Here is a 12,984-nt window from a genome sequence, read left to right as displayed (position 1 = left end):
CATAACCAAGTGGCCGGCATAGTGTACAGGAACATCTGTGCCGAGTATAACCTGGAAGTCCCGAGGTCAAAATGGGAGATGCCCCCAAGGGTGGTGGAGAATGACCGAGCTAAGATCCTGTGGGACTTCCAGATACAGACGGACAAAATGGTGGTGGCTAACCAACCGGACATAGTGGTGGTAGACAAACAGAAGAAGATGGCCGTAGTGATCGATGTAGCGGTTCCGAATGACAGCAATATCAGGAAGAAGGAACACGAGAAGCTGGAGAAATACCAAGGGCTCAGAGAAGAGCTCGAGAGGATGTGGAGGGTGAAGGTAACGGTGGTCCCCGTGGTAATCGGAGCACTAGGTGCGGTGACTCCCAAGCTAGGCGAGTGGCTCCAGCAGATCCCGGGAACAACATCGGAGATCTCTGTCCAGAAGAGCGCAGTCCTGGGAACAGCTAAGATACTGCGCAGGACCCTCAAGCTCCCAGGCCTCTGGTAGAGGACCCGAGCTTGAAGGATAAACCGCCCGCAGGGGCGTGCTGGGTGTTTATTTTTTTTTTTTAAATTGTTTTGTCTGGGTAATCAGCAGATTATCAGACAAACATCAATTGATTTGATATTTTCCAAAAATACAACCTTTTTCTTCGGGGCTAGGGTTGGAACTCACAATGACAGACTTCAGAATTACAATACTTTAATAATCCCTGAAGAAACTATGTGAGTGTAAAAAAGATGTTAATGACACGTTTGTGCACTGTTTACTGATGTGAAGGGAAGATCATGTCCTTGTTAGCAGAGCTATCCATCCTCCCAGTTTGCCGGTTCGAGCCCCGGCTTGGACAGTCTCGGTCATTGTGTCCTTGGGCGAGACACTTCCCCCGTTGCCTACTGGTGGTGGTCAGAGGGCCCGGTGGCGCCAGTGTCCGGCAGCCTCGCCTCTGTCAGTGCGCCCCAGGGTGGCTGTGGCTACAATGTAGCTGCCATCACCAGTGTGTGAATGTGTGTGTGAATGGGTGGATGACTGGTTGTGTAAAGTGCTATATAAATACAGGCCATTTACCATTTACTCCATTGGTGAGGGTGGAATCTAAAACTAGTGCTGGCAGATCGATCCAAATATCGATTTTATTGATACCAAGTCAGCATCGGTATCAGATCGATACTAGCCTGGTCGATTCTTTACTTTCAGTTCTGCTCTTGTTTGCTGTGCTGTGCTTCAGCAAAGACCAACAGCCAGGTCGCCGGACTCGCCGCTCCTGTGTCAGCGCAGGCACACTTTGCTCCTCCCCCCTCTTGTGTTTAGATGCTGCGCCGTCACGTGACTTAGACGCTTTGGGGGTTGTTTACTTATATTTATATTTTCACCAGTTGTTGTGTTTGTTGTTGAGGATTTTAATTGTAATTTTAGTGTTATAGTTTCTCAACAGTACTTGTTTGTTTTCATTTGTTTCCTGGTTTGCGGCACTTTTTATTTAACATGTTTCTAAAAAAAATGATAATAAAACATTTTCTATTTAATTATAAACTTTGTGCTAATTATGTCCTGGGTTTTAACTATTTAAATTAATTTAATTAATTGAGATTTAGCAATTCAATGAGCATCCACCTTATTTATTGAAAAGTATCGGTATCGATTTCAGTATCGGCGATCTGGCCCGTGTTTACTTGGTATCGGATCGATACCGAAATATGCAGTATCGCACACAGCTATCGAAAGCTCCTGCTTCTTGCTCACGGTGGGAGGTGTTCTGGATCATGGCCCAAATACATCTCAAATCTAGGAAATCTGAGCCCTAACCAAATGAAGCTAATGTTATGAACTTTGTGCCACTGTACTAGTCTGTCCTGTGAGTGCCAACACAGGCCAGCTGGGTAGGACTGACTGAACATGAAAACAGGAGCACAGCACAAAGTGTAATTACTGAAAATCTCTTTCAGTAATTATACCAAAGAAGTGTTTCTCCTTGAAGCCATTGTTAACAGCAGAGTATTCAGCACAGGAGACCTAACAAAGCACCAGCGAAGCTCCGCGACCCTCTGCTCCAAATATCACTGTGCACACCATCGTTACTAGTCTTTTCACTTCTTTATCGCAGCTGAGACGCTGTTTTTGTAGACATATTCTGTATTTATGTGTGCGCTGTGGGCGTTCCCTGTGTATTTGTGTCATGTGTACTGTACATGTGTCTGTGTTGTCTAGGTCCTCGCTGCCCTTCCATCCAGATCGATGCTGCAGATTTGATCAAGCCTGTTGGGCTGCATGTGGAATGCCAACATTGTCATCAGGCACAGTAGGAACCAAATGGTGGTATCAGTGGGATTGATCCGGTCGACTCCACTGCTAGCACCCAATCCCGCAATCACAAGCCCCTCGAATCGAAGGCAATGATCCTCAGCTGGGACCCCCTGCTGGGAGGGAAGGAGGAGGAGGGCGCCAGTGGGCCTCGGTAATAGCAGAGGCAGGAGTGGGGTGATGATGAGCATGGGAGGAGCAGAATCTTTAGCAGCCTGAAAATATCAAAGAAATCCAGGAAGGAGCTGCAAATGTTGGAGGAACAAGTTGGGAGTGGGCGGCACACTGTGTCCATTTGGGTCTTTGCCTGCTCCCAGCTGAGAGGAGATCAGATGCTGTCTTTGATATTTGTGTCCCAGTCGGACACAGAGACGGATTTATTATTACACCAGTTCATGTACCAGGATTCAAAGAACCACATCGTCCTGTGATTGTTGTGGGATTATAATTAAAGCGGCTTTAAAGCAAGAAAATTAGTTTTCCATAGAGCACTTTGGGCGCTGCGATAAATTTACTGCTACATCACTGTCTGGTTTGCCTCCTTAAGGCTATTAATAACTACTCACGTTGCACTTATTATTTAATCAACTCTTCCTTTCTTTGTAACACTGTGTGTGTGTGTGTGTGTGTGTGTGTGTGTGTGTGTGTGTGTGTGTGTGTGTGTGTGAGAGATGCTATATATCTGTCCATCTGTGTACCCACCCTGGGTGTTCTGTTAGCCTTTTGTGTATTTCTGTGCTATATACTCACCCAGTGATTGTGTGTTTGTAGGTGTGTGTGTGTGTCTGTGCACAGGTCACGAACATAAAGTCCTGCAACCTTCCTAGTCACCATCCTAAAGCCTCTCCTTTCCTTGTCCTTCCACAGTGTTGAGAGGTCACAAAATCAGTGAATGTCAGATAGATGTACTGAAGTTTGAATCATTTGTGGGTCTTCGTATGCTGTAAACATGTATAGCTGTGTGTGCACATCCCATTACGTCCTAATATGTATCTAACAATACACGACTACAAACTGTGTGTGTGTGTGTGTGTGTGTGTGTGTGTGTGTGTGTGTGTGTGCACGAGTGTGTGTTCTGTGGCCAGCAGGACCAGATTTTGACCTGTGACCCTCCCTGCAGGTCTGGACCTGGATTAAAGGCCTAATCTCTTACCTGTCACTTTACACACCACTGCACATGTCTATAAAGGCTCTGGCAGCCAGGACACAAACCCCCACGCATGCATGCACACATATAAACGTGCACAAAAACCCACATTTTTAAATCCATGCACACACAAATGCTATATACACAGACACTATTTCAAAAGTACATTTTTAAAAATCGCTGCAAAAAAACAGCCTGCGAGTGCAGGGCGATGCACACGGACACGTCTTACCCAGTGTGTACAGCGGCATCCCGCTGAGCTGAACATGCTGAAGGTGCAGCACTGTGAGCCGGCTGCTCCGTAGCGCTTTAGACAGAGCCTGGACAGGATAGTCGACCAAGGCCACATTGCAGACATCCAGTCTGTAGAGACACACACTCTGAAACACACACACAGTGCAGACAGAGTGAATACAGACAACTGCAGAAAAAAGACTCGTCAGAATGTCTGATCTGACCAAGAGTAGAAAAGAAGAGAAGGGGAGGATGAATATTGAAAGAAAGAGCTTCACCAGCGGCTGTCAAACACTCAGACCTGTGGAAAGACAAGTGGAGAAGGTGCTTCTAAGGACTCGCACTCGAACACTGGACTGACCTGTCTGTCCTCCCTGACATCAAACACTGGGAAAAAACCCGGAGAAAGAACAACCCTGAGTGACAGGGAGGTTAGGTCCATGCTGCTGGAGGATATGGAGAGCTGTTGGGGCAGATGTGGGTGTCTCGGCCAAGGTTATCAAAGTAGATCTCAAAAATGAGAAAAGGTTAAATTTTCATAAGTTATTCAAAAAGCTAAACATTTTCATTACATAGAAAATGATTTTTTACTTTTTACATTTTGGTGATTATGATTTATAGTTCATGAAAATCTCAACTTATCAGGAAATTTCATTTCTAGTTTGAGTCTAGTTCAGTACACACAACCACAATCATGGGGAAGCCTGCTGACCTGTCACTAGACGATAATTGACACCCTCTGTAAGGTAAACCACCAAAGGTCATTGCTGAAAAGGCCGGCTGCTCACTGAGTGCTGTTTGGAAAACTGCTAACGGAAAGTTGATTGGAAGGAAAACTGAACAAGCAACAATAAATGTTCATTGAAACCACTGGAGGGCTTCACAAAGAGTGGACCAAGGCTGGTCCCCACACAGACCCCGAGATGAAAGCCCTGATATTAAAACTAAAAGTGAAACTATAAATAATTATTAAGTCATAATTGTAGCAAAATGAACCAAACACTTACAACAAAGCTAATGCAGAGATATGTTAACCCTTCCACAGCATGTCTTTATCCTGTCTTCCTTCTCTCGCCCCAGCCAATCACAGCAGATGGCCCCGCCCCTCCCTGAGCCTGGTTCTGCCGGAGGCTTCTTCCTGTTAAAAGGGAGTTTTTCCTTCCCACTGTCACCAAAGTGCTTGCTCATAGGGCGTCATGTGATTGTTGGGTTTTTCTCTGTATGTGTTATTGTAGGGTCGACCTTACAATATAAATAAAACTGTGTAAATAAAACTGAATTGAACTGTTCCTTCCCGTGCTCGTCATATTTTCATTTTTTTGCCTTCATTTCATTTGAATTCTAACACTTCACAAAACCATAAATATTTATACTGTTGTGACATTTACCATAGTCAGTGAGATCCACTGTTATTGCCACAACATGTGCCACAGCTCTTACCAAGCCGTGGGTTAAAATGCAGCAGCACCAAAGAAGCTTCGACAGTCCTTTGGTCTTTACGTGGACTCAAAGTCAAATTTCTCCTTCTGTCCCTCCCTGATGATATTAATCTAACAGTCACTTAACCCTCAGAGCTAACGAGCTATGCCTGCTAATGCTAGTTGTGATAATCCAGCGTTTGTGTTGATGTTCATAGCAGAACTTCTCACCCGGTTTGCTCTGCCCTGCATCTTCAGTCCCGGTAATGTGCCACAAACTCACTTTGCAGGATGTACATTATCCCTGGGAGATAGCCTACATGAAAAGATTGCTATTCCACTGCGTCAGCCAACCTGCTTTATCAAATGAGCGAGGGCCCTCCAACTCGATGTTCCCATACTGCTGTTGTCAGAAATGTCAAGATGTGTTGTAGATTCATAGTACAAAATCATATCCAACAAGGACGATGCTCCCTGGAATAGAAAAAAAAAGCAGAGGGAAAAAAATAAAGAAAGCAAGGCCCCAAATTTGACAGGAATGTTATGAAGTTTCTTTGGAAGGAAAAAAATAGCCTCTAATCTGATACAAGGGAAGGCCTGAATATGAAACTGTATTGCAACTGGAAGATGAAGATGAGCAAAATAAGTTTTGCTCATAAAACTCACATTTTCTTCCAGTTGGGCTGCCTGCAGATTGATGAAATCAAAGTGCAGCGATTTCAGGACGACTTCCAGAGCTTCACAGGAGCGGTGGTCTAATCGCTCACCTTGATGGAGGCAAGCAATCAAAGGGAAGATAATTGGGAGGCTGTTTGCTAACAGGCAAAATTGCACTACTCTAAATGTGCTTTATCCTTTTTTTCTGAAATGAACATTTCAGCAAAAATCACGACAAAACAACTTCCCTTATAAGCAAAGTTTATCTGTGTGTGTGTGTTTTCTTTTAATAAAGTTCTGAGAGTTAATCAGAAACACAGAAAGAGAAATAATGACAGCTCCAGTTTTTCATGATTGGACTTCCAAGATGTGAATGTTGGAGGGTCCATTGATTACTGTCTGCCTGCAAACCATCGTAATCAATAACACAGCACCTCAACTTCTGAAGCTGCTAAATGTAGTCTGATTACTTTACCTGCACACTGAATGTGAAATAACAGTTTAATGGTATATAATAGCAATATACATATAACAATGTCTAAACTGGCAACTTATCCTCTGTGCCAGAACCCAGTGGTGAATTACAACTAATACATTTAATTATGTTTTTATAATTTACTTGAGGAAGTCACGTTGATGCCACTTTATACTCATAACATCACACAGAGAAGTATGTTTTGTTCAAACGTCAATCATACTGACATATCGTAATAATGACATTCAAATTATTCCTATTTTGTTCATATACCACAACTACAAACCAGTAGTCATCTCCAGAAGCTTCGTGTAATAGAAACCACGACAATCAAATGATACCATAAAACTGGTGCAACATAAAAACTGCCCAATGTGTAACAGACTCAGTGATGGGCACACCTCTGCAGGAAATGGTGCTATAAACATGCAACAGCAGAATGTGGTTTGTTTTGTGTAAATTAAATCCAAATTCACATTTTAGCTGCAGTGTTAATATGTAGTTGTTATTCATTGCTCCTGTCCGTGTAAAACTTCAGAACTCATTTATTTTATTTTGGTAAAATACTCAACATGACTTAATTAATACCATGTTCCATCTGTCGTGTTTTGTTTGTGGGCAGAGGAGATGCAATACAAAACATGTTTAATGCTATTTTAAAATGCTGAGGCATGTAAAACGACTGATAAAACTGATCAAATGCTACTATTCCAGTTAGAGACACAACACATGTTAGAACCAAGGTGAGTAGGCACACGAGTCAGTACATGAGCACAGCTCATAAACGGTACTGGAGATAACACCAGAGAGCCAAAACACCAGTAACTGGTTGATACAGCTGCACACGAGACGGTAACACTAGGGACAGCAACTGGACAGCCTACGAGTCAGTTTCCTGCACGCTGATCATGTTCACCAGGAACCCAAAGGGAACGTAGAAGAAAACACTGCAGGCCAACTCCCAAAGTTACCATCAGGTGTTCTTCACAGGCCTCAACCTCTTAATCCAGCTTATCATTAGGAGCAGATACAGGACAGATTCCACAGTGGAGCGAACGCAAGCCACCTCCTGTGCATGCATAAAGCTGCATGCATGACACTGACTCACTAATCTACCTCACTCAGATCTACAGAGAAGAGTGGATGTGAAGTCAAATGGTTACAAAGGTGATGCAGAGACATGGAGCTGCAACGAGGCATAATAATAGATTTATAAAACAACTACATGGACAAAAGGTCAGCAGGACTTTAATAGAAGGCAGCCACAGCCAAAAACCTGCAGAAGGTAAGCAGGACTAATGAGCTGGTCTTAGTGGCTAGAAAAGGCCTAGTTGCAGACTATGCAAAGGTGCCTGGAGACTATCCAACACATAGTAGAAGGTTTAAGTTGGGACTGCGTACACTGAGAGGTACAACCATGTGGTAGGGATAGTGTACAGGAAAATCTGTGCATGGCATGGACTACAAGTCCCCAAGTCCCGATGGGAGACACCAAACTTCTACATATATTTTTTATTGGAACCTTTGAGGAACCAAAGAAATATAAAAAAACGTGTAAAGTTAAAAAGTGGGGACATGAGTCAGAAAGTGTCTAGTACAGTTAGAGCTTGGTATAAGAATGAACCCACCTTGTACCAGTATAAGCTCATGCTGCTGGTGTAATGCTATGGGGGATATTTTCTTGGCACATTCTTGGACCCCTGGTACTTCAGCTGAAACATTGCTTATAATCACAGCCTTACTGAGTTTGCTGCTGACATGTCAATATGGACAACATATTATTGTTTACGTTACGTGAATTTCTACAATGGCAGATAAAATACTGTTGCTGTTGATCTGACCATCTGCAGTTTCTACATAGACACACACAGAAGCTGTGTCCCAAAGCGTCGGCTGCATCCTCCCAGGGTGCATCTGTAGACCGATTACGTCACAGCAACGCGATGAAGGCTGTCCCAATTCGTAGACTCCTCCGAATCTGGCGAACAAACGCGTCCTCCTTTTCACCAGATTTGGAGGATGGAGGTCCTTCGTGTCCCACCATTTCCCAGAATTCATAGCGCGGCTCAGCCCATTCCAGTTTCCAACAATGGCGGCAGCTACTAAGTTTTAATATTATTCTTATTCCTCTTTCTGGGTCACAAAATAAAGTTTTAACATATTTCCAGGCGAGAATGTAGCTGTAAACCTCAAATATCTGCTCGGTTTATCAAGATATCGCATATTTGCAAAAGCGCTCCGACGTTTTCGGAGACGTCTGTCCACCCGCTCGTCCACCCGGGTCAATAACAGCGGACTCCCGGCTTCATTGTCTTCAAACCCCCTGCGCTCTTTCACTACTCGGGTTAAACATGATATATAAGTCACTCTGATAACTTTTATTATTGTTACTGTTTGGCTTTTTTCAGTGTTTTATTTGTTCCTGAGTAAATTGGTTTGGCTGAGATTAAAGTTATTAGATTAGATTAGATAAAACTTTATTAATCCTCCGGGGTTTTCACACAGCTGAATAAACGTCAAACAGAAAACTGATTAAACAGAAGTGTGAGACGGTCGAGAGTTTACTCCACTGTCCTGTAATATTTTAGTTAGCAAGGAGCAGACGGCCGAGTTTGTTAAACTCCACCGAGACAGCGGTGACGCAGATCTGAAGGCAAGACCGTCCCATTTCACAGCCTCGCACTTCTGGTCTTCTCGGTCTTCGGAGGACCCGGCCCACGTAGACCACGAAGGCCGGGTCCTCTGAAGGATGCAGCCGACGTTTTGGGACACAGCTAGTTACTGCGATAGATGACATCAGCTAAGTAGCCAACTATCACAGATGTTTTAAGGCTGTCAAAGCCCTCACTACACACTTTATAGAGTTCTCTCACACAGGCATGAACATTTTCCCTTTTCTCTCATTTAAACTCTCAAAGTTCAAACTTTCATAGAAAAATAAGTCCACTGTTACAGAATGAAACCAAAGGCAGGTGACAACGTTTCGTCGACATTGTTGAGTTTGTTGGGGAGAAACTTACAAACACACAGTGCAGCACTTCAGAGTCACACTGCTAGGATCGAAGATTAGTTTAAATTTGACAAGCTGAACGCACTCTGCACTGTACAGGAGACACGGCTTGACAATGATCTACAGCCAATCAGGACGCAGAACACAATGCGCAGTAAAAACCACGTTATAGCGAGGGACCGCTGTACACGTGACTGGGATTTTAGTTTTAAATGAAAACATAACATCTCTGCTTTGCATTCATAGCCTAAGCATGTGTGATTTAGCTGATCTCAGGTCAGTCATTAATTCCACTTACAATATCAATGAATTAATACAGATACCACATTTTACACTGAAATATGAAATATGAGGGTTCGCATTTAGAAAAGTGCTTTTCTGATTTTTGTCACTAATCCCTGTTTCTTAGTGTTTGTTGGGATTATCGAGGCCCAAATTCAATACAGTTCAAGAAAGCAGGCAAATACAGAGGACAGCTCACTAAGAACACGTCTCCATCAGTTCAAACCTGATGAACTGCTCCACTGTTACTGTGTCGCTGCAGGTTTCAGCACGGTGTCATGTGTAACTGCAGCACGTGTTGTCAAATTAATAAAGGTATTTTCTTACTTTTCAGAGCGTTGAGCTCTTTAGGCCATTGTAGGGTTTGATGTTACCACTTTGCAATCTGATTACTGTAGGAAGTCACTCCAGCCTGCTCAGAAGTCACACTCCACATTAAGCTGTGACTGATCAGGCAAATTCATGTGACTTTTAAGACTCTTAGTCTCTCCCCCTTTGCTCTATCTCCTGGGTTCATTCTTATCTCCCTGGCCAAGAAGGGGAAACGATAATTACTATCATAATTATTTCTAAAATGATTTTTCCCCTCTGTTTTAACAATAATCACCTAACTGAGCGATGGCAGAGGGCGTGTGGGGTTGAAGGGAGAGCCATCTGAAATCCCATTTTTTCTAATCCGCCCTGCGTCGGAAAGATAATAAGGCAGCAGCACCCGCAGTCAGATGTCATCAGTGCGTGACGACAGTGACGCCCATCATGGCATCACGCACAAGTTTACACTGCTGCTGTATGCAGATGTGGCTCCCGCTCTCCATATTAGCACGTTTAAAGACCTCTAACAGGAGAAGAGCGTCCAGCTTGGATTTAAAACTTCAGCCAGTTATATGCAGTCAAATCACCGGCCGACAGACTGAGGGGAGACTGGATTAGTTTCATTCAGAGCTAAACTGTACTTTAATCAGCAGGACTAGATTGTGTTTAAATTCAGTTGATGATAACGATTTGATATTTGTGTCAGGTTAAGTCAAGCTTAGCCTCTCCACCAGGAAACAGACAACCCAGCCACGGTTAGGGTTTGGTCAACATCCATTTATTTCATCCTTGTCTGTTTGTTCCCACAGTGTCAGCATATAAACTGCACTGCAAAGCGGTTTGGGTTCAAGGCTAAGATGTGAACCAGGATTTACGTCTGTTATTATAAATCAAATGCTATATTTAGCATTATTTCAGGATAACAGCATTAAGATCACGACCAGGGTTTGGAGGACTGTCAGCTCTACCTTGGTGCTACAAGCAAAGCTTGGAGACCAGATCAGGTGAACATTTTAACCAGCGCACCAGGATTTAGGCTCAGTTGCATTTTGTCGCTGTGCTGAAAAGTATTTGAGAAACAGGAAGCTGCTGTCTTTAACATGCACTCTCTGTATGTTGGCCATCATTTGGAGCAGTCTGAATCACAGGCTGATACTGGCTCTTTGGTATCTGTGTGTCTCTGCATTTCTGATGGAAAGGTAAAAAGTGAAGAAGAGAGGAGAGAAACATGCTTCAACCTGCAGAGTGCTCTGCAGCTCGCCTGTTAGCGTCACGTGTGTGGGAAGATCAGAAATATAGAAACCAGCCAATCGGAGCTAAGTCGCACAGCATGTAAATAACTGCACATATCAGACCTTAGGCTAACCTGTTTATAGTTTGTGTGTCTGGAAAAACTGTTGGCTGGTTTCTAGCTAACAGATTTGGTGTACACAGGACCAGATGTGTGACTAACCATAGTGCTTCTAACATGGGCAAACCACCCTAACCCTACCCCTGACCCTAAACATGCACACCAGCGGGCTCTGAGTTACACATCAGCTCTGTTTAGTGTTTCAATCTGATGTTGGTTTGAAAACCATATAAAACTAATCTCAGCTTCTGGTAAACTGGATTGTTTGGTCAGCAGATTGCAGAAATGCATTTGTGTGTGTAAACATTACAAAATGACTGGGTGCAGCATGCAGTCACAGTCATGCTTAATAATGACAGAGTGAGGACTCATCTTACCTTTGAGATCCAGACACTCCAAGCTGCCACCTACATGCACGCCCTGCTGACAGACACAGAGGAAGAAGCTGGAGACGTGACAAAGAATGCGCGCACGCACGCACACACACACACACACACACACACACACACACACACACACACACACACACACACACACACACACACACCACCCTCCCCGGCCTTTTTCCGTACGGCCTCGCCATCCACGCCACGCTATGCTGGCGTGATCGGGGAGCTTATTGGATGCCACAGTATGAATTATGAATTTCACACAGTTTACCGCCACCGTTGATGGTGACACAGCGTCCTAATTAACCAGTGTATAATAATTAGAAACAGCTGGTCATCAGTTGATGTGTTCATTTTCAGAGCCAGTGTTCCACATACATCTAATTTGACTGCATCAATCACTGGAGGTGGCAGATTTGTGCAGCGAGTGGAAAACACACTTTTTTATTTTTGCCCTGACAAGCAAAACAAGGAACAGGAACAGCGACTGTGGATTGATGAACATCGCTTACAGGAGGTCGTTCAGGGTAATGTGTACCTCAGGTCTCTGTTGTTTCAAAGACCAGAGATGGTTTGTATCAGTCACGTGTCGGTCTGATTGTTTCCTGGCAGATATCTCACCTTCTTTTGTTTATTTTTGCTTTAAAAATGTCTCATTTCGGCAAAATGAATATCTGCAAAAAATATTACATAGTGGAGGCTTTAATGATGGCCCCACATCCACCAGGGGGCCCCAAACGTGAGCAAATTAAAAATGTGCATCGTCTTTGGTCCCCTCAGCTCATTTGTGCTGTTAACTGGAAGGAGGCTGCACAGAGCCCAGTGTTTAGCTGATTTTCATCAACAAAAAGCAAATTGCAGTGCGGGGTGCCCAGTTGTGCTCAAGGCCCCGTAAAGCCTTGCCCAGCCCCTGTCACCTCTCTCTACCCACGTGTCAGTCAAAGGCTTCCTGACTAACCCCCCCTCTCTGCGTCGACTCCTCTCTGCTGGCTCGCTGAATTGCCACCTTCTTCTCTTTTCCAAGCGGCGCCTCGTTTCCTTTCTCGTTGCTAAATACGATTCATTGTTCAAAGAGACACGTGGAGCACAAAAGGACTTGGAAGGCTTTCCTCGCCTCTACTGCCGCACAGAAGAGAGCAAGGCGGGAGACAAAGGACGCCAGCCATAATGTGCTCCCGTTGAAGGAATTAGGCAGATCAATGGGACATGAACGGCGCTGTTTGTGTGTGCGAGAGGCTGGTGTGTAATTGTAGAGGTGGCTGAATTTATCCCTGGAATTATCTTAACTGAGACGCTCACACTCGAGAACAAACGTGTTTACAGACACATACATACTAATGTTACACACACATGTATGTGCTGCACGTGCTGTTCAGGTAGAAGAGCATCTTACTGAGCCAGACGTGCCTGAGTTGTAGCATCATAT

At 44.1% G+C, this 12,984-nt stretch overlaps 2 protein-coding genes across 4 annotated transcripts in view; both read right to left on the bottom strand.

Annotated features, from left to right (window-relative positions):
* slc3a2b (solute carrier family 3 member 2b) overlaps nucleotides 1-12,984 on the bottom strand; it is a 250,669-nt gene that overhangs the window by 137,106 nt on the left and 100,579 nt on the right. The window lies entirely within an intron of this gene.
* LOC309696228 (ribonuclease inhibitor) overlaps nucleotides 1-12,984 on the bottom strand; it is a gene marked incomplete at its 3' end in the record, with an annotated part of 64,874 nt that overhangs the window by 27,091 nt on the left and 24,799 nt on the right. Inside the window, exons 4-7 of the mRNA XM_082517380.1 lie at nucleotides 11,547-11,592; nucleotides 5,749-5,849; nucleotides 5,437-5,556; nucleotides 3,663-3,810 (exon numbers count right to left, since the gene is read on the bottom strand). Coding sequence (XP_082373506.1) covers nucleotides 3,663-3,810; nucleotides 5,437-5,556; nucleotides 5,749-5,849; nucleotides 11,547-11,592 — 415 coding nt within the window. The remainder of the gene's footprint in view (nucleotides 1-3,662; nucleotides 3,811-5,436; nucleotides 5,557-5,748; nucleotides 5,850-11,546; nucleotides 11,593-12,984) is intronic.

This window comes from Aulonocara stuartgranti (assembly GCF_965226115.1).
Source record: "Aulonocara stuartgranti genome assembly, chromosome: 19".
Classification (NCBI taxonomy): domain Eukaryota; kingdom Metazoa; phylum Chordata; class Actinopteri; order Cichliformes; family Cichlidae; genus Aulonocara; species Aulonocara stuartgranti.
This window is presented reverse-complemented; position numbering and strand designations above follow the sequence as displayed.